Source organism: Hemitrygon akajei, chromosome 5 (assembly GCF_048418815.1).
Source record: "Hemitrygon akajei chromosome 5, sHemAka1.3, whole genome shotgun sequence".
Classification (NCBI taxonomy): Eukaryota; Metazoa; Chordata; class Chondrichthyes; order Myliobatiformes; family Dasyatidae; genus Hemitrygon; species Hemitrygon akajei.
This window is the reverse complement of record NC_133128.1, coordinates 187,312,227-187,340,217: the sequence shown is the minus strand read 5'-3', so window position 1 is coordinate 187,340,217 and position 27,991 is coordinate 187,312,227. Positions and strand designations below refer to the sequence as shown.

The 27,991-nt window shown below is 41.8% G+C and overlaps 1 protein-coding gene across 3 annotated transcripts in view; it reads left to right on the top strand.

Annotated features, from left to right (window-relative positions):
- Window positions 1-393: 393 nt before the first annotated feature.
- The window catches only part of spc25 (SPC25 component of NDC80 kinetochore complex), a 34,302-nt gene continuing 6,704 nt past the window's right edge, over window positions 394-27,991 (top strand). The window contains exons 1-4 of one of the 3 annotated variants that reach the window (XM_073047480.1): window positions 394-809; window positions 1,984-2,057; window positions 2,389-2,443; window positions 19,394-19,539. In XM_073047480.1, the coding sequence (XP_072903581.1) occupies window positions 19,398-19,539 (142 nt within the window). In that variant the 5' untranslated portion in view covers window positions 394-809; window positions 1,984-2,057; window positions 2,389-2,443; window positions 19,394-19,397. Of the gene's footprint in view, window positions 810-1,983; window positions 2,058-2,388; window positions 2,444-11,885; window positions 12,119-19,393; window positions 19,540-27,991 lie in introns of those variants that run through there. The other 2 variants (XM_073047482.1, XM_073047481.1) reach the window with 2 other exon arrangements.

Below are 27,991 nucleotides of genomic sequence, written 5' to 3'. Positions count from 1 at the left end.
GGTGAGGGGGTAGCGGGGAGACGGCGAGGGGGTAGCGGGGAGACGGCGAGGGGAGTGAGGGGGTAGTGGGGAGACGGCGAGTGGGTAGCGGGGAGACAGTGAGGGGAGACGGCGAGGGGGTGAGGGGGGTAGCGGGGAGACGGCGAGGGGGTGAGGGGGGTAGCGGGGAGACAGTGAGGGGAGACGGCGAGGGGGTGAGGGGGTAGCGGGGAGACGGCGAGGGGGGTGAGGGGGTAGCGGGGAGACAGTGAGGGGAGACGGCGAGTGGGTAGCGGGGAGACGGCGAGGGGGGTAGCGGGGAGACGGCGAGGGGAGTGAGGGGGTAGTGGGGAGACGGCGAGTGGGTAGCGGGGAGACAGTGAGGGGAGACGGCGAGGGGGTGAGGGGGTAGCGGGGAGAAGCAGGATAGTGAGGTTGGCAGGTATGGGACAGTGGCGTAGTCAGATGGGTGTTTGCATTGCGTTCAGCAGCGTGACAGGACTCCTCATGGTTAGAATGGTGGAGCTGGTCTCATCAGTGGAGGAGGAGGGTGGGGGTTGTGCTGCCTGTGTGGTGTGCTCGTTGTTGGGGTGCCTCTGGGTGAAGCCATTTCTTTGGGTAGGTTACATACAGAGTTTGAGTTTGGGGAGACCACTGCTGTGGCAGTAGCCCTGTGCCTGATTCTTAGGCCATCCTGGAAATGAGTGGCTGCTTTGGAACTGGCCTTTATCGTGTGGCAACCAGGGGAGGTAGATTTGTGCTCTAACTGACTCATTGTCAGCTTGGGAAGTGCTGCTGTCTCTTGAATTGCAGTACATTCTCACATCTGGGTAAGTGGGAGTCAAAATTAACCAACAGAAAAGAAAGTTAATTTTTATGTTGTGCATGACATTGTTAAGCAGTTTTTATTTTTGCTACTTTTTGGTGGTATATTTGGATTAAATTCCAATGTATGGAAGGGAAAGAGGATATTAAAAACAGAAGTAGAAATAGGCATTGGGGCTCCTAAAGCCCGCCTTGCTGTTCAACACAATCTGCTGGAAGAATTCAGTGAGTTTATCCAGCAGATAAACTGACGAAGGGTCTCGGCCCAAAACGTCAACAGTGCTTCTCCTTATAGATGCTGCCTGGCCTGCTGTGTTCCACCAGCATTTTGTGTGTGTTTGAATTTCTAGCATCTGCAGATTTCCTGGTGTTTGCTCCAGCAGATGGTGTTGTTCCAGATTCCAGTATCTGTGGTCTGTTGTGTATAAGCTATTCAAGTTGATCATTGCTCACTTAAAATCATCGCTACCTTTACGTTCCTAGATGTTTTTAATATCTAAAAACTGCCAGATACAAAATTTACATGGAAAAGGGTAAAGTGTCTTTAGGCACTAAAATGGATATATAAAGGAAATGCTGGGGAGAAAGAAACTTGGGTTGGGCAGCATCTATGGAAGAGAATGAGTTAACATTTCAAGTCAAAGATCCTTGATCAGTACTGAGGTTTGAGAATTGTTCTACTTCTGATGGATGTAGCATCTGAAATGCAAGCATTTTTTCTGTTGATGTTCCCTAGAGACAACTTTATCTTTCTGCAGATCTCATTCTATGAGATTGGATAGGTAGGTAGTTTGCTTGAATATAAAGGTCTGCAATTTCTGAATTTTAGAGAATGTTTATTTCCATTTGTGTAGGAGAAAATTATTTGTGCATGAAAAAAAGAATTTAGTTTTTCATAACAGTACATCATTTTGTAACCATGAATCTTTCCAGTTACTGTATTGGGAAACCCTCCAGTACAAGGTGGACTTGTGAAATATTACACAAGACTGCATCCTACAAACAATGGAGGGAAGAAAAAAATGGAAGATACCTACGACTGGTCATGTTTAACTCGCTTTACTGACCGGTATACATTAATTCCAACAAATTCAGTTTTGAAATGACATGATTCTAACTTTACAGCCATTTTTCCATGCTTGAGGACTGGAACTGTTCATACTTTTATCTGTTTTCCAGCTCTTGAAAGTTATGCTTGAAAATTGGTGTCTCGGCTTTGTGAAAGGGATTTCATTTACTACAACTAGTCCATGGTATGAGGTATTCTTTTTACCATAGCATATCTGATCTCACATGAAAATTAAATCAGACAATAGTAGATATTAATTATTGTTCTGAAGTTGCTGTGGATTATCTAAATGTAAAGAAATTTTGGGGACTTTTAAGACTGGGCTTTACTGTGACCCTCCCACAAAGGCAAGCTTGTATTGTTCTGCTTGCAAGCTTGTAAGAAATGGAGGTATATTAAGTGAATAAATACTTTTTCAATGGACTATATTTTTGTAAATAGTTCATTCTAGTGTATATTCACACATCTTTGTATATGCTGAAGAATGAACTTCATGAATATTCTGAATCTTACAGATGTTTGGCCAGTCAGTATTCTTCGGTGATATCTGCCCTGTGGAAGTCCTTTTGTGTAGGTATATTTTCACATTATTTTTCAGACTACAAGCCTATGAGTTTGTTACCTTGAAGGTATGCAGTATTTTTCATATTTTGATAATGAATTAGTTTAAAACTGCTTTCTTGTATTTTAAAGCTATTTTACAAGAAAATGATTAATATAAAATAGTCTGCTGTTGACTTTGATCCAGCATGATATGTTCTATTTTCAATGTTCAGTAATGACAGCATTTTGTTCTGAGTTAGACATTATATGAATTTAAAATAATTTACTTGATATTGTATGAATTAGAACATAGAACATTACAGCACAGTCCAGGCTCTTCTGTCCATGATATTGTCCTGCACTTTTAACCTACTTCAAAATCAATCTAAACCTTCCCTCCCTCATAGCTGCCCATTTTTCTATCAACCATGTGCTTATCTAAGAGTTACTTAAATGTCCCTAATGTCTGCCTCTATCACCACCCTAGGCAGTGCATTCCATGCACCTACCACATCCTGTATGTAAAAAAAAAATGTCTATCTCTGCCAACCATACTTAAAATTTTGCCCTCTCGTATTAGTAATTTCTGCCCTGAAAAAAGTCTCTGGCAGTACACTTTATCTATATTTCTTCATATTGTATACCTTTATCAAGTCACCTCCCTTCCTCCTTCATTCCAAAGTGAGTAACTGTAGCTGGCTCAACATATCCTCATAAGATATGCTCTCTAATCCAGGAAGCACCTGAGTAAATTTTTGCACCTTTCAAAAGTTTTTGACATCCTTTCTATAATGAGCTGACCAGAACTGAACATGATGCTCCAAATGTGCCCCAACTAGGGTCATAGAGCTGCAGCATTACCTCATGGCTCTTGAACACAACATCCTGACTAATAAAATCCAAAACACCATATGCCGTGTGGCAACTATTGATGAATTAATTTTGTATGGACTCAGTAACTTAGTTCTTAAACATTGACACTCTGCTAAATCAAGTTGGGGAATTTATTGTTAAAGTCTATAAGCTTAACCCTTTCACTTTTTTTCTTTTGTATAGTGTTAATATATTTTGAAAGTGTACTAATATAACTGAAATACACTGTAATTGTGTTTAATCCATACATTTTCTAAATAATAAATGTACCACAACGTTTATTTGAAACTTTTTAGAGTTACAATGTATTTACATTGTGTTTCAAGTTATAATGCTGTTACAGATTGTAACAATAAACACAAAATGGCAGTCAGTTGCTCATTGTTAATCAATCCATTGGTACCTACAAAATAAAAGCTAGTGCTTGCCAGTTTCAGGCCGTGTAAACACTTGCTCAGAGCAATGTTAGTGCAGCTGTGCAAATAAATAAATAGAGGGAATGTTGCAACATACCAAATTCTTTTTATTTTTTAAAGTTAAATATTTTAAAGTTTTAGATCATTGCAATGCATGTTGAAGACGAACAATGGTGGAATCTTTTAACTAGTTTCTACTGATACCATAAATAACCATGCAAAAAAGTTAGAAAATGAAACATATCTGGAATAATCAGTAAAATATCACATCTGAAAAGTTAGATGCACATTTTGGAAACTGAGGAAACAGTCATAGAGCACGACATCACAGAAACAAGGCCTCTTAGTCTGTCTAGTCTTTGCCAACCTTAAATCCATGTACCTATCCATACTTCTCTTAAATGTTATAATGTTGGAGTTCTGCACTTCCACTGGTAGCTTGTTCCACATTTGCTCCACCCTCTGAATGATGAAGCTTCCCCATAGGTTACACTTAAATATTTCCCCTTTCATAGTCCCTTTGATGGTCTTGGTTGTTTGGCTTTTTTAATAGGTTCTATTGTGTCTGTTTTGTGGCTGGCTGTAAGAGGACAAATCTCTAGGTTGTATAAAATATACATACTTTAATTAACTTTGAACCCATGACCTCTAGTTCTTACAGTGAATCTAATAGACTAGTGCAAAAATGTCTGATTTGATGTTAATGTGTGCAGCATGAATCGTTTTAATGTCTTGTATATTAATGGCTAATTAATGTAGTAAAGTGAAACAATCAATTCTGTATATAGATCATTATTCCAAAATAAAGAATACCTTGCTGAAACACAATCTATGAAACTGTTTATTTTGTATGTCTCTTTCATTGCTTTAGAGCTGTGCTCTTGTGCCAGAAACTTGGGAAATAATCTGTTAAAGTGTGGTGTTCTTTAGGCTTTGGTCCTGTTACAGTTTTATATTTTTGAGAAATTAAAGAAAATGTTGGACATCTTCACCACATTAACTTGCTGATATCCTCAACTGCCCTGAGATGTGTGGTAGTATTTAAAAAAAAGACATCCTTAACAGATTTAGCAGAAAGATGACTGACTGGGTTCTAAAATTAATATATGCGGATGAACACATGAAGAGCAATGGACTGAGCTAGGAAGAGGGATTAACAAAGCTTTAATTTTTAGCTGACAGATGCACCCTATTGAATTTGTTTCCTGTCCTGCAAACTTTTATATTTTGTCCATCTTAAACATGTGCAAACAGTGAGTGTCCATGGTGACATCATTGAAATATTCCCACAACCAATGGACTCACTTTCAAAGACTCTTCATCTCGTGTTCTCGACATATATTGCTTATTTATTATTATTATTTATTTTAGTATTTGCAGGGTTTGTTGTCCTTTGCACACTGGTTGAACACCCAAGTTGGTGTGCCCTTTCATTGATTTCAGTTATGGTTAATATTCTATACATTTATTGAGTATACCCACAAGAAAATGAATCTTAGCATTGTTTTATGGTGCAAGTATGTACTTTGATAATAAATCTACTTTTAACTTTGATATGATTCAGAAATTTATAGAACAAATTCCTTTCTAAAATAGGAATCCAATTTCTGATGTACAAAATGGTCATTTCCAGCCCCGGCTGTACAGTGAAGATAACTGCCACTTACGGAGTTGTAGGTCTAACCAGAATCTAGAGAAATTTTCAGAGGCTTTCAAGGCACTCTTGTAAAAGTATTCCAAACTCCTTGATGAATGGATAGTGAGTAGTTGCCAGTTATAGAAAATAGTTTGACTATTACTGAAATATTGTGTTCACAATGGCTCTCTGGTTATACACGCATTTAAGTCTGCCAGGAGTGCAAATAATAGTGGGGTGATGAAGAGAGACTAGAAATGGGTAATATAAGGGGATGCCAACATGGTATATGTTTAATAATTATGGGAAGGGATTGGTGGAAGAATTACAGATCGAGCCAAGCGTATCAACCTTGGACAGCAGGAGAATTAACGGCCATGGTAAAAGAACTGCCCAACCTGGAGACAGGTTTGGGTAAAACCTTACAGAAACTTAAAGCTATTGTTTTGTGTCATAAACCTTGTATTATGGATTTGGAAACCTTAATGAGGGTGTGGTTAAGCCAACAAATCCAAATTTTTCTTTAGGATAAATTTCAGGGCTTTCAGGAACTTGAAGACCTGCCACCATGCCAAATGAAGATTTTTATAAAACTATGGTGCATTACTTGCTGCCTTCCCTTTTAAAAAAAAAAAGGCTAATTGGTCTAAGATTATAGTGTACAATGAGGTTGAAGTGAGTGTAGAAGATTATGTATTGAAGATGGTACAGAAAATCAATCAGGACTGCCAAAAGAGCAGTCTAAATATTGCGCTGGTGGATTGGAGGACAGTACTGGTGGGGATGAAGGCAGAGCAGAGATGGCTGAAGTTTCTGGGAATAGTTCACAAGTCACAGGATAAGTCCCACAGAAGTAGTAGTTCTCAAGTGGCAGGAGTAGGCAGCCGTGGCTGACAATAGTATGTAAGGACATCATAAAATCCAAGGAAAGGGCATATAAAGTAGCAAAAATGAATAGGAAGCTTTTATAATCCAGCAAAAGTCAACTAAAAAGTTATAAGGGAAAAGATGAAATATGAGGGCAAACTAGCTGATAATATAAAGTGGGATACCAAAAGTTTTTAGTTACATAAAGAGTAAAAGAGGTGAGAGTTGTTAATGGACCACTGGAAAATGATACTGGTGAGGTAGTAATGGGGGGCAAAGAAATGGCAGAAGAACTTAATGGGTACATTGCATCAGTCTTTACTGTGGAAGACACTAGTAGTGGGCTAGAGGTCCATGGGTTTTGGAGCAGGACTGTGTGCTGCTGCTATTAAAAAGGAAAATGTGCGAGGCAAACTGAAAGGTCTTGAAGTGGATAGATGACGTGGACTACATCCCAGAGTCCTGAGGGAGGTTGTTGAAAAGATGATGCACTGGTCATGATCTTTAAAGAAACACTTGATTCTTTGTGGTCCTGGAAGATTGCATAATGTCACTCCACTCTTTAAGAAAGGAGGAAGGGAAAAGAAAGGAAATTATAGGCCAGTTAGCCTAACCTCAGTGGTTGGAAAAGTGTTGGAGTCTATCGTTAAGGATGAGGTTTGGAGGTACTTTGAGACAAATGTTAAAATAAGTCAGTCAGTATGGTTTCTGTAAAGAAATCTTGCATGACAGATCTGTACTTCAAGGAAGTAGTAAGCAGGGTGGACAAAGGAGAGGCAGTGGATGTCATTTACTTGGATTTTCAGAAGACATTTGATGAGATACCATACATGAGGCTGCTTAAGATAAAATCCTATGGTGTTACAGGAAAGATACTGGCATGGATGGAGGAATGGCTGACAGGCAGGAGGCAGTGAGTGGGAATAAAAGGGGCCTTTTCTGGTTGGCTGCCAGTGGCTAGTGTACCTCAGAGTCAACGTTGCCACCATTACTTTTCACATTGTCATTGATTTGGATAATGGAATTGTTGGCTTTGTGGCAAAGTTTGTGGATGATACAAAGATAGGTGGAGAGGTAGGTAGTGCTGAGGAAGCATTGTGATTGCAATAGCACTCGAGAAATGGGAAGAATGGACAAAAAATGGCAGATGGAATACAGTGAGGGGAAATGTATGATAATGCATTTCAGTAAAAGGAACAATATTGTGGACTATTATCTAAGTGGGGAGAAGGTTCAAACGTCAGAGGTACAGGGGGACTTGGGACACCATAATTTCCTCTGCTTGACAAGAAACTCAAAGACCTTGGCCATCACCCTGCCACGGTGTAGCTGGATGCTGGTGGTAAGAGGGGGCTCCCTCACCTCTGACCCTCAATGGAGGTGCCCCTCAGGGCTGTGTCCTAAGCCCCCTCATTTACTTGCTGTATGCCCATGACTGTCACCACCCACAGCTTCAATGTGCTAATTTAAATTTGCTGACAATACTACATTGATCGGCCTATGTAATCTCAAATAATAATGGGGCAGCCTACAGAGAAGAGGCAGTGTCAAGAAAACAATGTGGCAAAGATAAAGGAGCTGGTTGTGGACTACAGGAGGAATGGAGACAGGCTAGCCCCTACTGATCTCAGTGGATCTGGGGTTGAGTGGTGAACAGCTTTAAGTATCTTGGCATAAACTTGGTATGTACGTGGTCTGTACACACCAGCTGTGTGTGAAAAAGACACGGCAGCACCTCTTTCACCTCAGACGGTTGAGGAAGTTTGGTATGGGCCCCCAAATCCCAAGAACCTTCTATAGGGGCACAATTGAGAGCATCCTGATTGGCTGCATCACTGCGTGGTATGGGAACTGTACCTCCCTCAATTGCAGGACTCTGCAGAGAGTGGTGCAGACAGCTCAACGCATCTGTAGATGTGAACTATACACAATTCAGGACATTTACAAAGACAGGTGTGTAAAAAGGGCCTGAAGGATGATTGGGGACCCGAGTCTCCCCAACCACAAACATCCAGGAAACGGTACCACATCGTAAAAGCAAGGACCAACAGGCTCCAGGACAGCTCCTTCCACCAGGCCATCAGACTGCTTAATTCATGTTGACACAACTGGTTTTTTAATGTTATATTGACTATCTTGTACATAATATTTAATATAAATTACTATAAATTGCACATTTAGATGGAGATGCAACGTAAAGATTTTTACTCATATATATGAAGGATATAAATAATAAAGTAAATTTAATTCAATTAAATTCTATTCCTTGTGCAAGACTCCCAGGATGTTAATTTACAGGTTGAGTCTTTGGTAAAGAAGACAAATGCAATGTTGGCATTTATTTTAAGGGGAATAGAATATAAAAACAGGGTGATAATGCTGAGCCTTTATTAGATGCTAATCAGGCCGCACTTGGGAGTATTGTCAACAATTTTGGGTCTCAGAATGTGTTGTCGTTGGAGAGAGCCGAGAAGAGGTTCACAAGGATGATGCTGGGAATGCAGGAGTTAACTTATGAGGAGCATTTGGCAATTTTGGGCCTGTACTCACTGGAATTTAGAAGAATAAGTGAGGATCTCATTGAAACCTTCCGAATGTTGAAAGAACTAGATAGGGTGGATGTGGAGACGATGTTTCCAATGTTGGGGGTATCCAGAACTAAAGGGCACAGCCTCAAAGTTGAGGGGCGACCCTTTAGAACAGAGGTAAGGAGGATTTTTTTTAAAGTCAGAGTAGTGAATCTGTGGAATGTTCTGCCACAGACTGCAGTGGAGGCCAGGTCCGTGGATATATTTAAGGCAGAAGTTGATTGTTTCCTGATCTGTCAGGGCTTCAAAGGATATGGCAGGAAGGCAGATATATGGGGTTGAGTGGATCCGGAATCAGCCATGATGGGATAGCGGAGCAGACTCGATGGCCTGAATGGCTTAATTTTGCTCCTATGTCTTATTGGACCTACAATTAGTATTGGAAGCGGTCTATGTTATGAATTGCTTTCTGTCCTTCCCAGGCCTATTAATGCCCCGAAATCAGACCCAATGGACGTTAGCATAGGAGACCAGGATATGTGCCTGTAAACTTATGTGGAAGAGACTTATGTGCAAGCTACTATTATCTGCAGTCCTGACAGGCTTAACGTATACCAGAGAACCAAAGTGGACTACACCTGCCCTTACACTTCCTCCCTCACCACCATTCAGGGCCCCAGACAGTCCTTTCAGGTGAGGCGACACTTCACCTGTGAGTCGGCTGGTGTGGTATACTGCATCCGGTGCTCCCGGTGTGACCTTTTATATATTGGTGAGTCCCGACGCAGACTGGGAGACCGTTTCGCTGAACACCTACGCTCGGTCCGCCAGAAAAAGCAGGCTCTCCCAGTGGCCACACATTTTAATTCCACATCCCGTTCCCATTCTGATATGCCAATAGACAATAGGTGCAGAAGTAGACCATTCGGCCCTTCGAGCCTGCACCACCATTTTGAGATTATGGCTGATCAATTCCTATCAATACCCAGTTCCTGCCTTGTCCCCATATCCCTTGATTCCCCTATCCATAAGGTACCTATCTAGCTCCTTGAAAGCATCCAGAGAATTGGCCTCCACTACCTTCTGAGGCAGTGCATTCCAGACCCCCCAACTCTCTGGGAGAAGAAGTTTTTCCTTAACTCCGTCCTAAATGACCTACCCCTTATTCTCAAACCATGCCCTCTGGTACTGGACTCTCCCAGCATCTGGAACATATTTCCTGCCTCTATCTTGTCCAATCCCTTAATAATCTTATATGTTTCAATCAGATCCCCTCTCAATCTCCTTAATTCCAGCGTGTACAAGCCCAGTCTCTCTAACCATGGCCTCCTCTATTGTCAAAATGAATCTAAACTCAGGTTGGAGGAACACCTTATAGACAGGCTGGATAGCCCGCAACCTGATGGCATGAACATTGACTTCTCTAACTTCCGTTAATGCCCCTCCTCCCCTTCTTACCCCATCCCTGACATATTTAGTTGTTTGCCTGTTCTCCATCTCCCTCTGGTGCTCCCCCGCCCCCTCCTTTCTTTCTCCCGAGGCCTCCCGTCCCCATGATCCTTTCCCTTCTCCAGCTCTGTATCACTTTCGCCAATCACCTTTCAAGCTCTTAGCTTCATCCCACCCCCTCCCGTCTTCTCCTATCATTTCACATTTCCTCCTCCCCCCACTACTTTCAAATCTCTTACTATATCACCTTTCAGTTAGTCCTGATGAAGGGTCTCGGCCCGAAACGTCGTCAGCGCTTCTCCCTATAGATGCTGCCTGGCCTGCTGTGTTCCACCAGCACTTTGTGTGTGTTGTTATACTATTAAAGTAGTAGTAGATAGACAGATACTTTATTGATTCCAAAGGAAATTACAGCGTCACGGTAGCATTACAAGTGACCAGATATAAATATTAGAAAGGAAGTAGAATAAAAATTAAGTTACCACAAACAGCCTCACAGGAGGAGGTCATCACTTTCCCGGCTACCGGTTGACTCATTATGGACCCTAACGGCCAAGAGTAAGATTGACCTCATATAACGCTCTTTGAAGCAGTACAGTTGTCTTAGTCTATTTACTAAAAGTGCTCCGCTCTGTTCAGCCAAGGTGGCATGCAGAGGGTGAGTAGTCAACTTATTTTCTGTGAGTAGCAATTACTCACTATCCACTTATCAAGGAGTGTGGAACATTTTTACGAGAATGTCTCGAAAGCCTCCGAAGATTTCTCAAGATTTACAGCGTCTGAGTTTCTTGTATGTCCAATTTGCTGGAGAAGTTCAGCGGGTATTCGACCAGTATTAGTGGAACGAATTGCCGATGTTTCTGATACGTGCAGGATTTCGATCCGAAACATCGACAATTCCATCCCCCTCACAAACGTTAGGCAACCCAACATCGATAGTTCCTTCCCTCCCGCTTAGCTAGACCTACAGATTGATTGTTCCATTCTCTGGATGTTCTGTACGCACTCGCAGCACTCCATAATTTAACGTATATTTTCTGTGTGACTGTATTTTACTGCTATCTTATATGTGCTGTGTTTTGCACCTTGGCCCCAGAGTAACGTTGTATTTATGTATGGTTGAATGACAATTCAACGGAACTTCTCACGCCGCTCCCACCGTTTTATCCAGTGTGGCCAGCTGTAGCCCCAAGTCCCACAACCTTCTCCCACCTACATAGTACAGTCTCACGTTGTCGTATGAAAGCAGCAAACTTCAAAGTAAAATTTATTATCAGAGTACTAAATGTCACCACATACAACCCTGAGTTTCTTTTTCTGAGGGCATACTTAGCAAAACTATAGAATAACTGTAAACATCAGGAGTTGTAAACTGTAAACAAACCGTGCAAATTCAGATATAAATAAATAGCAATAAATAATGAGCATGAAATACCAATATAACAGAGTCCTTAAATGAACATAGCCACCCAGTCCATGCTCTTCTCGCTGCTGCCGTCAGGTAGAAGGTTCAAGTGCCTCAGGATCCTGTTATATGATACTATTATATAGACTTGTTAAGTATGCCCACAGGAAAGTGAACCTCAGCGCTGTATATGCCGACGTTTAAGTACGGTACTTTGGTAATAAAGTGTATTTATTTTGCGCGGCCGCTCCGGGTACACGATGCCTCCGCCCTCCTTCCGGCTCATGCCGCCGGAAATCACGTCAGTCTGATCGGCGCAAAACTGCTCAAATTCCCGAGAGCGGCGGCGAATTCCCGATGCATTCGATGTGAACGGGTTCGAAACACGGGCCGGTTACCCAGGCGGACGAAACCCTCCACACTACTTTGACGAAAAGGCGGTTCTTCCCCCGAGAGGTGGAGCCTCCCCGGCGGGCGGTAGGAGAAATTTGAAAAGCGGCGCGAAAGAGGGCGAGGGTAAAGTACTGGGTAAGTGGGATCTAGAGTAGGCGGGAGAGGGGGTGCCGGGGCACGGGCTAGAGGGGGCCGTAGGGTGCGTGATGGAGAGGGCGGGAGTGTGTCCATAAGGTGCACGGTGGAGAGGGCAGGAGTGGGGGGTGGGTCCGTAGGTTACGGGTAGAGGAGAGGGGTGCTCTGGGTGTGGGGTAGAGGGGGTGAGAGAGGTGCTCTGGGTGTGGGGTAGAGGGGGTGAGGGGTGATTTTGGGTGTGGGTGAGAGGGGTGATCTTGGGTGTGATTATGGGGGTGAGAGGAGTGCACTTGGGTGCAGGGTAGAGAGGGGTAGGCAGGCGAGGTTAAGGTGTGGGAAAGGAGGGACAGTGTTTTACTAAATGTGTTCAGTTATATAACTGTAGTTATATTTTCATGTCAACAGCAATTGATCTGTATGAGGTGCTGATTTTAGTTGCAAGTGCAGTAACACTCCAATAACAAACAGGAGGAAGTCAACAGATGTTGGAATCCAAGCAACACACACAAAATGCTGGAGGAACACAGTAGGCCAGGCAGTATCTAGGGACATCACAGTACAGTCGACATTTCGGACAGAGATTCTTGCAGCTGACTGAAGGTCAACTGTACTGTTTTCCATAGATGCTGCCTGGCCTGCTGAGTTCCTCCAGCATTTTGTGTGTGTTGCTAACACTCCAATAATGAGGGTTGTTTGGAAATGCTGATGTTCTGGCATCTGGTAACCTGATTCTCTACCCAAACCCATTCCCCTTTTAAGATACAATAGGTTCCTTGGAATCTATTTATTTATTTATTTATTTATTATTAGTTTTTCAAAACATTTTACAAATTAAAAACCCCAATTCCCAATGAGGAGCATTAATACAGTGTAGAATTAAGCATACAATAACAATATGCTACAAAGGAAGAGAATTTAACAAAAAAGCACCAAAGTTAAAGACAAGTAAGCTTAGTGTCCTCCCCAAGCCCCACAACACAAGAAAAAAAACAACTCCAGACCGACCACAACACAATATAGAAAGTATAAGTCAGGACAGTCAAACTCCCAGACTGTGAATACACTTAGCAACAGAGGATAATAATGCCTACTACCAGAAAAAAAAGGGAGCTGAAAGCAAGGGACCGAAAAGAAGAAAAAAAAGAAAAAAAAAACCCTAGTCAAGAGGAAGGTTATGAAAGTACTCGATAAAAGGTCCCCAGACCTTACGGAACTTTAGATCAGAATTAAGAACTGAATAATGAATTTTTTCGAGGTCCAAGCAGGCCATAATGTCGTTATGCCATTGCGCATGAGTGGGCGGGGCAACATCTCTCCATCTAAGGAGGATCAAGCGTCTCGCCAGGAGAGAGGCAAAGGATAGTATTCGGCATTTGGTCGGACCCAGACATAAATCTGTCTCGCCCCAAAAACCGGACAGAGCAATTAAGGGGTTTGGTTCTAGGTGCTGATTCAGAATACACGATAATGTAGTGAAGACATCTTTCCAGAATTTCTCCAAGCTAGGACAGAACCAGTACATATGGATGAGAGAGGCCACGCCCCTCTTGCATTTATCACAGCGTGGACTAATGCCAGGGTAGAATCGAGATAGTTTAGATTTAGACATATGGGCTCTATGAACAATCTTAAACTGTAAGAGACAATGGCAAGCACAAAGGGAGGTTGAGTTAACCGATTTGAGAACTGAGTCCCAGCTCTCCTCGGATAAGGAGATATTTAAATCCTGCTCCCAGGCCATTTTAATTTTATCCACAGGGGCCCGTTGTAAGGCTGCTAGTTTATCTCGGATAATTGAAATTAAACCTTTACCTAGTGGATTAATGGAAAGAAATAGGTCCATAGCATTTTTCGCAGGCATTTCAGGAAAGTTAGGAATTAAAGGAGCAGTAAAGTGTCGGATTTGGAGATATCTGAAAAAGTGAGCGTTAGGCAGGTTGAACTTAACAGAGAGCTGCTGAAAAGAAGCGAAGCGATTATCAATGAAGAGATCTTCAAAATGTCTAATGCCCTTCCTGTACCAAACATGGAATGCTGAATCATACGTAGTAGGTAAAAAAAGGTGATTATGTGCGACAGGGCTAGAAACGGAAAACCCCTAGAAACCATAGCATTTCCTGAACTGAGCCCATATACGCAAAGTGTGTCTAACAAGAGGATTAGCTATTGATCTGGGCAGACTGCTAGGGAGTGCAGAGCCAAGAAGTGCAGATATAGATAATTCTTTAGTGGAGCTCAACTCCATTGCCACCCAGTTAGGGCACTCGGGTTGACCGTGGAAGAAAGACCAGAAGGCAGCACAACGTATATTAGCTGCCCAGTAATATAAGCAAAAGTTAGGTAAAGCCATGCCACCCTCTTTTTTTTTAGATTTTTGGAGGTGGATTTTATTAATTCTAGAGCGCTTATTCTGCCACAGATATGACAAAATAATAGAGTCTAAGGAATCAAAAAAAGATTTAGGAATAAAAATTGGGATAGATTGAAATAAGTATAAAAATTTGGGGAGAACATACATTTTAACAACATTAATACGACCTACCAAAGACATAGATAGAGGTGACCATTGTACCAGACTCTGTTTTATAGCATATGAAAGATTGACAAAGTTTTCACGAAAGAGATCTTTAAACTTCCTTGTGACTGTAATTCCAAGATAAGTAAATTGATTATGGACTACTTTAAAAGGGAGATCACAAAATATTAGTTCTTGTGCTTCTTTATTAATTGGGAAAAGTTCACTCTTATGTAAATTGAGTTTATAGCCAGAGATCTGGCTAAACTGGTCAAGAAGTGAAAACATTAGAGGTAAGGATGTAGACGGATTTGAGAGAAAGAGTAATAAGTCATCAGCATAGAGAGAAACTTTATGCTCAACACCCCGTCTCCAAATCCCGGTCAATTCAGGACAATTTCGAAATGCTATCGCCAGAGGTTCTATAGCCAAATCAAAGAGAAAGGGACTTAAGGGGCATCCCTGACGGGTGCCACGTTTGAGATTAAATACTTGGGATTTCTGAAAATTAGTTAGAACAGAAGCAGTAGGACACAGGTACAGCAATTGGATCCAAGAGATGAAACTTTGGCCGAGGTCAAATTTTTCTAAGACTGCAAAAAGGTAGTTCCACTCTATATGATCAAATGCTTTCTCCGCATCAAGGGAGATAACACATTCAGGAGTCCCAGTAGGAGCTGAGTATAAAATATTAAATAGACGCCGAATGTTTAAAAAAAGGGAGACAGTTTTTAATAAAGCCTGTTTGGTCATCAGAGATAATGGAGGGAATAACGGTTTCTAATCTATGAGCCAACACTTTAGCTAAGATCTTTACATCAACATTGAGCAGAGAGATCGGCCTGTACGAGGAACACTCTGTTGGGTCTTTGCCCTTTTTTAAAAGAAGAATAATAGATGCCTCATTGAAAGAGGGTGGCAATTTGCCGTAATTAAACGAGTCAGATAATACTGAAAGTAACTGAGGAGAAAGAAGTGAAGAGAATGATTTATAAAATTCTACAGGGAACCCATCAGGTCCAGGAGATTTCCCTGAGGACAGTGCAGAAATTGCAAAAGATATTTCTTCTGGTGATATAGGCGCATTGAGTTTGGCTTTGAAATCAGATGAAAGTGAGGGGATATTCAGATTCTGTAAAAATTGATCCACAGAGATATTGTCATTCAGAGATTCAGAGGAATAAAGCCGAGAATAAAATTTTTTAAATGCGTCATTAATTTCTAAATGATCCGATGTAAAGTCTCCGTTCTCCTTCCGGATCTTTGTAATATGTTGTTTGGCTTTGGAACGCCTCAGCTGATTGGCTAGGAATTTACCAGACTTATCCCCATGAATGTAAAAGCGACTCTTGCTTTCGAGAAGTTGGCGTTCGACAGGTTGAGTGGACAGAAGGTTAAATTTAGTTTGGAGTTCAACGTGCTTCTTGTATAATTCAGGGTTCTTAGTTTGGGCATATATTTGATCCAGATCTTTAATCTGGTTAATGAGGTCTGCTCGATCTGCACGGGATCTTCTGTTGAGATTTGCTGTGTAAGAGATTATTTGACCCCTCAGATATGCTTTCATGGCATCCCAGACAATCTGGGATGGCACTTCAGGTGATGTATTAGTGTTAAAATAAAAGGTTATCTGATCCTTAATAAATTTTACGAAATCATCATCCGATAATAAGGTTGAATCAAACCGCCAGTGTTTATTCCTCTGAGGGAGACCAGGAAAATTCAGAGAGAGGGTAATTGGGGCATGGTCAGAAATCAGTATACTCTGATAGTCACAAGAGTGGGCAAATGGGATAAGTTGGTTATCGAGTAAGAAATAGTCAATTCTAGTGAAGGTATGGTGAACATGTGAGAAAAAAGAATAATCTCTCTCCGTAGGATGGAGGAAACGCCATATATCAGAGATACCAAAATTAGAGAGAAACGATTGAATAGCTAAGGCAGATTTAGTAGGTGATCTGGTAACAGAGGACGATCGGTCCAGTTTAGGATCCAACCAACAGTTGAAGTCACCACCCAGTATAAGAGAGTATGAGTTTAAGTCTGATAGTGAGGAAAAAAAACGTTCAAAAAAGTTAACATCATCAAAGTTGGGGGCATACAGGTTTGCTAGTGCAACTTTAGTGTTATATAGTTTACCAGAAACAATAATAAAATGGCCATTTGTATCAGATATTTTATTATGGAGTTCAAAAGGAATATTTGAGTTAATAAGAATGGAGACTCCCCTAGCTTTAGCGGCAAAGGATGAATGAAAATGCTGACCCGCCCACTTTGACAGAAGCCGGGAGTTATCAAAACAACGAATATGAGTTTCTTGAAGGAAAGCAATGTCAGCTTTGAGTTGTTTGATATGTGAGAATACCTTCCTCCTTTTAACAGGGTGGTTCAATCCCTTTACATTCCAGCTCACGAATTTAAGTGCACTAGCCATTATCAATTACTAATGCATAAAAGGCAGCAGGCATATAAAACGTCAAGCAGTACACTAGCAGTCTGGGAGCAGAGATGTAAACATAGATTCGTAAAGTCAAAATATAAACATGTCCTGAGCAATAAAGAGAAACAATAAATACAGTGAGTGATGTTGGAACTGGAAAATCCACCCCACCCGCACAACCCAAAACTAGACGGCTACCAAAACAAGTAGCTAGCTCTACCAAAAAAATTAACCCAAATACAACTTCCAGATCTGTGTCATTAACAACAGTTCCGCATAAATACTATAGCAAATAGTAACTAGTTTATGCACTAGAAAACATAACTACAGATTAGAACACCTTCTGCAGAAATATAAAACTTAATACAGAGAAAATCGGAAGAAAACCAAAACTAACCTACCCGCAAAAAATTATAGAAGAATAAAGTAAGAGAAAGGGGAAAAAAAGGTAAGAGAGAAAAAGAAAAAAGAAGAGGAAGGGGAAAATTATAAATTCAAGACGAGTATTTATCAACCATTTACAGAGAGGGGAGAAAAAAATTCAGAGATTAGAAAAAAGGGGTGAAGAAAAGAAAAAAAAGATAAAATAAATAAATATTTTAAAAAAAGGAAAAATAAATCAGCAATTAAACTGTGAACCAACAAACAGGAAGGCCTTCACTAAAGACTTCGAACCTCCAAAACAAGTTAGAGTTAGTTGTAGAACTCTGTAGGTAAAGTTATACAAGGATAAAAATAGATTACACACACACCAAATCCCGGGAGAGATTGTCAACAGCCTTTAGAGTTTCAGTGAATAATGTCTGAGTGATTCAAGTGAATTCCGAGTCCAGAGAAAGTAATTTTACTACGATGAGTACTTATCCACCATTTTAGGAGGTCCGATCAGATTCCGAAGATGACTGGATAGCCGGAAGACTTGCCACAAATGCTTCAGCTTCCTTCACTGATTTGAACCACTTGTATTTTCCAGTATTAAGCTTGATTCGTAGATCAGCAGGATTGCGAAGAGAAGGTTTGAAACCACGATCAAAAAGCACTTTCATTGCGCCTTTAAACTCAGCGCGCATCTTTCCAAGGTCTGGGGTGCAAAATCTTCCACAAAGCGAATGGTTGTATCCTGGAAAGGAAAAGACCCCCTGCGACGCGCCTCTACAATCAGACTGTGTTTTACCTGGTATTGATGGAAACACAAGACTACTGGTCGCGGACGGGAGCCCAGAATTCCGGGGGGAACGTAAACTCTGTGTGCCCGTTCGAGCTCGGGCGGCTTCGGAAGCAAATCTTTCCCGAATATCTCACAGAGAAACTCGGCGAAAAACTTCACGGTTGATCCCTGTTCGGTTGCCTCTGGCAATCCAAGAATTCTGAGGTTACAGCGTCTGCTGCGATTTTTGAGATCCACCATTTTGGAAAGAAGTTTGTTAGATTTTTCCTCTAAGCTGGAACAGAGAGTCTCTAAGTATCGAATATGACTTTCTAAATCTTCAGAAGTCGAATCGATGCGAGATAAGTGTTCAGCATATTTGTCCACTTTATCGTTGATCCGATCCAGTTTGTCTTCTAACTGTTTGAAAGCGGTTTTAAGTTCCTTTAAAATTTCGTCTCGGAGCTTTCCGAGCGCAACCAAAGTCTCGTCCGAGGGGGTCATAGCTTCTTTTCTCCCGGATTTAGAACTCTTACTAGACATTGTAGGTTAGATATATTCACAGGCAAGTAAGAGATACCGAAAAAATTCCTAACTAAGGTTTAAAAAATGGAGACATTTAGTGCAAAGATAGCAACAGTAACGGAACAAAAGTTCGGAGCAGCTAAACAATCGCCATCTTACCGGAAGTCCCTTCCTTGGAATTTTTATTATACTGTTGTGTGATATTTTAAAGAGAGGATCAGATGTAACGGCTATTAGTTCCAAAAGATCTGCTAGTCTGGGATTACTAAGGTTCCAAGTGTGCTGGATATTCAGAAGTTTACTGTACCTACCCTGTTAGCTCCATTTATTCCATACAGCATATCTGTTAAACAACAGTGCTATTTGACACAAGCGTGATTGCTCATCTCTCTACTATTTTAGATTGAAACCATCTCTGTTAACTAAAGGTAAAAAAATAATAATTAACTGTTTATTGTGACGTATTTAATCCTACACTTGAAAACTGCTTTAACATTCAAAATTACTGCTTTAACATCTTTAAAGTTTATGTTATTAATGATACCAGTTATTGTAATATGGTGAAAGTGATCCAGTGATGTGGCTTGTGCATCTTAAAGTACTTAATACCTGCTGTTTAGTAAGTGTGACATATTTTAAATTTTGTAGATCGATGGATAACTGTATAGAAGATGTACAAGGTCAGCTGAATGAGAAGCTAAATGAAACCAGGACGAAGTTTTTTAGTTTGTGGGAGAGCTGTAATCCAGCAGGATTTAAGCACAATTATGTAGAATCCATAAAGATTACAAGAGGTACGATCTATCTATACTGTATATCTAATTTTATCTATAGCTTTCATCTATATGTACAATAACAGAGGGCACTTATTGAAGATTGTTCACTGACTGCTATATCATTAACAATTAGGGCACCAATGAAGGTCCTCCATCTCTGGTGGTGTTCATGATTTCCTTCATCATGTCTGTAGTTTCCTCTCGGCTTTCACTACCGCCAGTCACACAAGTTCTGGGTGGAGACTCAGGAACACTGTTGTGCTCAGATGTAGAAGGATTCTTCATTGTTGTTTCTGTAACAATGTTGTTTTACCAGTCAGGGTTTTTAGCCCTGAGTGGAACCCCTGAACCTGGAGGACAGGTGGACCACAGACAGGTGGGCAGGTCTGACCTGTTTGGCATGGGTGACCCTACCAAAAGCCAAAGCTTAAAGCCCTGACTCCAGCCAAGGTAAGATGGCTCTCCGGGTTGTTAAAGCACACAAGCCTCCAAACTACGACAAGGTTATGCTCCTCTTGAAAGTGAGAGGGGGTAGGTTCAAAGGGATGTGAAGGGTGAGATTTTTACTCAGAGTGGTGCATGTTGGGAATGCGCTGCCTGGTATGGTGGTGGAGGCAAGTACATTAGAGACTTTTCGATAGGCATGTGAATGTGAGGGAGATGAAAGGATATGGGCCTAAGGGTAGGAGGGAGTAGTTTATAGGGGTTTTTGATTTACTTTTCAGCTGGCTTGGCACATTGTGGCCTCAATGATCTGTTCCTGTGCTGTACTGCTCTGTGTTCTACTGTGTATGAAAATTAACCTCTGAAACTGAAAATCTTGTAAAATAACTGAATACAACAAGTAAGGCACACAGTTTGATGTACATTGGGTTTATTTTAATTTCAAATTGAGTTAGGCCAGAGGGAAAGATTTAAAAGGAGACATTTTCATAGAGCGGGTGTCAGGAGCGGGCGACAGAGTAGGGGGGCGTTGCTTCAACGGGGCTTTGGTGTTAACGGGTCGAGACGAGGTAAGCTACTTGTGAGGAATGGGAAGTATGTCTGTGAGGCTAGTGTTCTGTACTGAGTGTCAGATGTGGGATGTCTGGGAAACTCCCAGCCTCCCGGACGGCCACATCTGCACCAGGTGCGTTGAGCTGCAGCTCCTCAGGGACTGGGTTAGGGATCTGGAGATGCAGCTCGATGACCTTCATCTGGTCAGGAAAAGTGAGGAGGTGACAGAGAGGAGCTATAGGCAAGTAGTCACACCGGGGCCTCAGGAGACAGATAAGTGGGTAACAGTCAGGAGAGGGAAGGGCAAGAGTCAGATACTAGAAAGTACCCCTGTGGCTGTCCCCCTTCACAATAAATTCTCCTGTTGAGTACTGTGGGTGGGGGGGACCTACCTGGGGGAAGCCTCTGGCACAAAGTCTGGCCCTGTGGCTCAAAAAGATAGGGAAAGGAAGAGGATGGCAGCAGTGATAGGGGACTCTCTAGTTAGGGTGTCAGACAGGCAATTCTGCAGACGCAGGAAATAAACATGGATGGTAGTTTGCTTCCCAGGTGCCAGGGTCTGGGATGTTCCTGATTGTGTCCATGATATCCTGAACTGGGAAGGTGAACAGCCAGAGGTCGTGGTACATATTGATACCAACAACATGGGTAGGAAAAGGGAGGAGGTCCTGAAAACAGACTACAGGGAGTTAGGAAAGAAGGTCAGAAGCAGGACCCCAAAAGTAGTAATCTCAGGATTACTGCCTGTGCCATGTGACAGTGAGGTGGAGGATAAATGTGTGGCTGAGGGATTGGAGCAGATGGCAGTGATTTGGATTTCTGGATCATTGGGACCTTGTTTGGGGCAGGCCTGCTGATTTCCTCCAGCAGTTTGTGTGTGTTGCTCTGGATTTCCAGCTTCTGTAGATTTTCTCAAGTCCAGTGTAGACTAGTAATTTCAACAGCAGATGCAGAAAATAGGTTTTGTAATAGGAATGGAATTAAAGACTTCCTTTACAATGGATTTATCAAGATTTAGAAGTTATCATAACCAGATTCAGTGCTGGTGTTTATATTCTGTGAAAACAGTTTCTGTTTATAAGGGCAGGAGTAGTATCAGTTGCAGTTTTCCTGAAACATAGAATACTGAATAATTCAGCATGGGAATATCCCTGCAGTGTCTGTGTTAACTGTGATACTCAGTTGAACTAATCCCATTTGCTCACACATGACCTACACCCCTCCATTCCCTGTTTGTTCATTTTTAAATAAGAGTAATTTAGTTTGAAATCATAATTGATCAAAGATATCATTAACTAATGGATAATTGTCCATGGTGGAAATTGACATCCACTCAATGATGACTTCCTCTTATACCTGTCTGTTCATTTTCTACTTTTCATGAGCCAATGTACAAAGGTCTATCTGCAAACCAATGTCTTATCATATTTTAATATTGTAATAGTACTGTGTCATCCTGCACTTTGTATCAAAGTGAAAAGCCTTGTATTATTCCGTTTCAAACTCCACCTGCTATTACTTCCCAATTTACTCAACTTGCCTGTATTCCTTTTAGGCACTTTGTGTCATCCTCTCAGTTCATTTCTGATTACTGGAATCTTTGAATTAAGTAATTATTAAATTCTACTCCGAGCTTGATCCCCAGGCAGCTTTAAAGTCGACCGACTTTACTGCTGCTGTGCTGACAGTATGAACTGAGAAAGTAAAGGCTGATATTAATTAAAATGCTAACAGCTGGCAACTGCAAAACCTTATTGCCTTACCTAAATTAGAAAGATCAAATTCTGACGTATGTTCATTTATTTTAAAATCAGCTGCTCCGATACTTCAATTTGAATGACTATTGCTTTTGCTATGTTCAGTGAATTACAAGTTAAAGTACTTATATTATGTTCGTCCATGATATTTTGAAGTGGGAAGGAGAACAGCCAGAGGTTGTGGTACATATTGGTATCAACAACATAGGTAGGAAAAGGAAGGAGGTCCTGAAAGCAGACTACAGGGACTTAGGAAGAAAGTTGAGAAGCAGGACCACAAAGGTCGAAATCTCGGGATCACTGCCTGTGCCACGTGACAGTGAGTATAGAAATAGAATGAGGTGGAGGATAAATGAGCAGCTGAGGAATTGGAGCAAGGAACAGGGATTCAGATTTCTGGATCATTGGGACCTCTTTTGGGACAGGTGTGACTTATACAAAAAGGATGGGTTGCACTTGAACCCGAGGGGAGCCAATATCCTGGCAGGGAGGTTTGCTAAGGCTTTTGGGGAGAGTTTAAATGAGAAATGCTGGGGGGGGGGGGGGGGGAGGTGGGAACCAAACTGAAGAGATGGAGGAAAGGGAGGTTGGCTCACAAATAGAGAAAGCTTGGAGACAGTGTGAAAGGGAGGATAGGCAGGTGATACAGAAGGGACGCACTCATTCCGATGGTTTGAGATGTGTCTATTTTAACGTGAGGAGTGTTATGAATAAAGCAGATGAGCTCAGAGTGTGGATCAGTACTTGGAGCTATGATGTTGTGGCCATTATAGAGTCTTGGATGGCTCAAGGGCAGGAATGGATACTTAGAGTGCCAGGCTTTAGATATTTCCAAAAGGAAAGGGAGGGAGGCAAATGAGGTGAGGACATGGCACTGCTGATAAGAGATATTGTCACGGTTGCAGAAAAGGAGGAAGTCATGGAGGGGTTGTCTACTGAGTTTCTGTGGGTGGAAGTTAGGAACAGGAAAGGGTCAATAACTCTACTGGGTGGTTTTTATAGACCACCTAATAGTAACAGGGACATCGAGGAGCAGATAGGGAGACAGATCCTGGAAAGGTGTAATAATAACAGGGTCGTTGTGGTGGGAGATTTTAATTTCCCAAATAATGATTGGCAACTTCCTAGAGCAAGGCATTTAGATGGGGTGGAGTTTGTTAGGTGTGTTCAGGAAAGTTTCCTGACACAATATGTAGATAAACCTACAAGAGGAGAGGCTATACTTAATTTGGTATTGAGAAATGAACCTGGTCAGGTGTCAGGTCTCGCAGTGGGAGAGCATTTTGGATATGGTGATCATAATTCTATCTCCTTTACCATAGCATTGGAGAGGGATAGTAACAGACAAGTTAGGAAAGGGTTTAATTTGAGTAAGGGGAAATATGAAGCTATCAGGCAGGGTCTTGGAAGCATAAATTGGGAACAGATGTTCTCAGGGAAATGTACGGCAGAAACGTAGCAAACGTTCAGGGGATATTTGCGTAAACGTTCTGCATAGGTACGTTCCAGTGAGACGGAAAGAATGGTAGGGTACAGCAACTATGAAGTACAAAGGCTGTTAAAAATCTAGACAAGAAAAAAAAAGCTTACGGAAGGTTCAGAAAACTAGGTAATGATAGAGATCTAGAAGATTATAAGGCTAGCAAGAAGGCGCTTAAGAATGAAGTTAGGAGAAGGGGCCATGAGAAGCCCTAGGCAAGCAGAATTAAGGAAAACCCCAAGGAATTCTACAAGTATATGAAGAGCAAGAGGATAAGACATGAGAGAATAGGACCAGTCAAGTGTGACAGTGGAAAAGTGTGTATGGAACCAGAGGAGATAGCGGAGGTACTGAGGGAATCCTGAAGCAAAGTATTCATTACAGTGGACTGAAAAGCTTGAGCATATAGACATTAGGAAAGGATGTGCTAGAGCTTTTGGAAAGCATCAAGCTGGATAAGTCACTGGGACCGGACAAGATATACCCCAGGCTACTGTGGGAGGCGAGGGAGGAGATTGCTGATCCTCTGGCAATGATCTTTGCATCATCAATGAGAATGGGAGAGGTTCTGGAGGATTGGAGGGTTGTGAATGTTGTTCCCTTATTCAAGAAAGGGAGTAGAGATAGCCCAGGAAATTATAGAACAGTCAGTCTTACTTCAGTGGTTGGTAAGTTGATGGAGAAGATCCTGAGAGGCAGGATTTATGAACATTTGGAGAAGCATAATATGATTAGCAATAGTCAGCATGGCTTTATCAAAGGCAGGTTATGCCTTATGAGCCTGATTGAATTTTTTGGGATGTGACTAAACACATTGATGAAGATAGAGCAGTAGATGTAGTGTGTATGGATTTCAGCAAGGCACTTGATAAGGTACCCCATGCAAGGCTTATTGAGAAAGTAAGGAGGCATGGGATCCAAGGGGACATTGCTTTGTCGATCCAGAATTGGCTTGCCCACAGAAGGCAAAGAGTGGTTGTAGATGGGTCATATTCTGCATGGAGGTTGGTGACCAGTGGAGTGCCTCAGGGGTCTGTTCTGGGACCGCTTCTCTTTGTGATTTTTATAAAGGAACTGCATGAGGAAGTCGGATCGGTTTGTAAACTTGCTGATGACACAAAGGTTGGGTGTGTTGAGGATAGTGTGGAGGGCTGTCAGAGGTTACAGCGGGATATTGATAGGATGCAAAACTGGGCTGAGAAGTTGCAGATGGAGTTCAACCCAGATAAGTGTGAGGTGGTTCATTTTGGTAGGTCAAATATGATGGCAGAATATAGTATTAATGGTAAGACTCTTGGCAGTGTGGAGGATCAGAGGGATCTTGGGGTCCGAGTCCTTAAAGCAGCTGTGCAGGTTGACTCTGTGGTTAGGAAGGCATACAGTGCATTGGCCTTCATCAACCATATTATTGAGTTTAAGAGCCGAGAAGTAATGTTACAGCTTTGTAGGACCCTGGTCAGACCCTTCTTGGAGTACTGTGCTCTGTTCTGATCACCTCACTACGGGAAGGATGTGGAAACCATAGAAAGGGTGCAGAGGAGATTTACAAGGATGTTGCCTGGATTGAGGAGCATGCCCTGTTAGAAAAGGTTGAGTGAACTTGGCCTTTTTTCCTTGGAGCGACAGAGGATGAGAGGTGACCCTATAGAGGTGTACAAAATGATAAGAGGCATTGATCGTGTGGATAGTCAGAGGCTTTTTCCCAGGGCTGAAATGGCTAACAGGAGAGGGCACAGTTTTAAGGTACTTGGAAATAGGTTTAGAGGAGATTTCAGGAGTAAGTTTTTTATGCAGAGGGTGGTGAGTACGTGGAATTGGCTGCCGGTGACTGTGGTGGAGGCAGATACGACAGGGTTTTTTAAGAGACTCCTAGATATGTACATGGAGCTTAGAAAAATAGAAGGCTATGGGTAACCCTAGGTAATTTCTAAAGTATGAGCATGTTCAACAGCATCATGGGCCGAAGGGCCTGTATTGTGCTGTAGGTTTTCTATGTTTCTAAATGCGTTAGTTACAAACACTTTGGACTTCATGGTATGATTGTAATAATTAGATTAATTATCTCATTGAGTATTTTTTTGGAAAATTGAGCATTGGCTATTGCTCTGTTGGTGGTATATTTATAGCTGAGTCAGAAGATTCCATATTTAAATCCCAAGGTCAGGAATTAGCACCCTAGAGAAGGTCTGATTGGTAAATGCTGTGAAAATTCTTCCCATTCCCTAATTATTTTTCTAATACAGGTTGAGTACCCCTTATCAAAAATTCTGAAATCCATAAAGCTCCAAAATCTGGAATTTTTTTTTAGCACTGCACTGACATGATATCACAAATGGGAAATTCCACAAGGTGCTCTGGGAAGGTTCCTGGGTGATGTGCAAGTCCCTGCAGAACCAGACGGTTCTGAGAAGTGACCTCACATATGTAATGAATAGAACTTAAAATGAAAAATGTACCTAAAAAGACCAAGGTAATGTGTCTGAACGACTGGCGTCCTGTCGCACTCATCTCAATAATAGCAAATGCTTTGAGAGGCTGGTCAAGGACTACATCTGCAGCATGCTACCTCCCACACTGGATCCCCTACAATTCGCCTACTAACACAACCGATCGACAGATGGCGCAATAGCCACTGCTCTACATACCGTCCTTGCACATCTGGAGAAGAAGGATGCTTACATGTGAATGCTGTTCCAGACTACAGTTCAGCATTCAACACCATAATTCCTCCAGGCTCAACAAGAAGCTCAGAGACCTCAGCCTTTACCCTGTCTCAGCTGGATGCTGGACTTTATGTCAGATCACCGGCAGGTGGTAAGAGTGGGCTCCCTCACCTCTGACCCTCAACACATGTGCCCCTCAGAGCTGTGTTCTAAGCCCCCTCATTTACTCTCTGTATACCCATGACTGTGTCACCACCTACAGCTGCAATCTGCTAATTACATTTGCTGACGAATCTACACTGATTGGCCTAATCTCAAATATTAATGAGGCAGCCTACAAAGAAGAAGTCATCACCCTAACATAGTGGTGTCAAGAACTCTCCCTCAATGTCACAAAAACAAAGGAGCTGGTTGTGGACTACAGGAGGAATGGAGACAGGCTAGCCCCTATTGACATGAATGGATCTGGGTTGAGAGGGTGAACAGCTTGAATTTCCTCAGCATAAACATCATTGAGGATCTCATGTGATCTGTACATACGGGCTGTGTGATGAAAAAGGTACAACTGCGCCTCTTTCACCTCAGATGGTTGAAGGGGTTTGGTATGGGCACCCAAATCCTAAAGACTTTCTACAGGGGCACAATTGAGAGCGTCCTGACTGGCTGCATCACTGCCTGGTATGGGAACTGTACCAGGACTCTGCAGAGAGTGGAGCAGACAGCCTAGCGCATCTGTAGATGTGAACTTCCTACTATTCAGGACATTTACAATGACAGGTGTGTAAAAAAAGGGCCTGAAGGATCATTGAGGACCCAAGTCACCCCAACCACAAGCTGTTCCACCAGCTGTTACCACTTGGGAAATGGTACCGCAGTATAAAAGCCAGGACCAACAGGCTCTGAGGCAGCTTCTTCCACCAGGCCATCAGACTGATTAATTCATGCTGACACAACTGTATTTCTATGTTACATTGTTGTACATACTATTGATTATAAATTACCATAAATTATACATTGCATATTTAGGCGGAGATGTGATGTAAAGATTTTTACTCCTCATGTATATGAAGGATTTAAGAAATTAAGTCAATTCAGTTCAAAACTAGAAAAACACTGCATAAAGCGAGAAGTGAAGATCTCAGTCGTGTATTGAAAGAGTGGATTTATTAGCAATGGAGTGAACATACGCTGCTTAACGGTATGCTGATCACGAAACAAGCAAAGATCTATCATGGCGAACTGAAAATTGAATATAATTGCAGAAATTTAAGAAAATGCACAGCATTAAAGTTTTAAATATTTGTGATGATAACGAGTCTGCTGATGATGAAACAGCAGAGAAATCCATTGAAAAGCTTGCTAAGGTCATTGCTGATGAAAATCTAACCTACTGAATGGCTGCATCAGTACATACGTCTGATGAACAAGTGTAAGAATACTCCGGTAGCACATAACTTCAGTCAGAAATATTAGCGATCCCAAGCTATCTCATGTATTTCAAAATCTGAAACACTTTCAGTTCCAAGCATTTTGGATAAGAGGTTGTCAACCTGCAGTTGTACATATCTGCCATC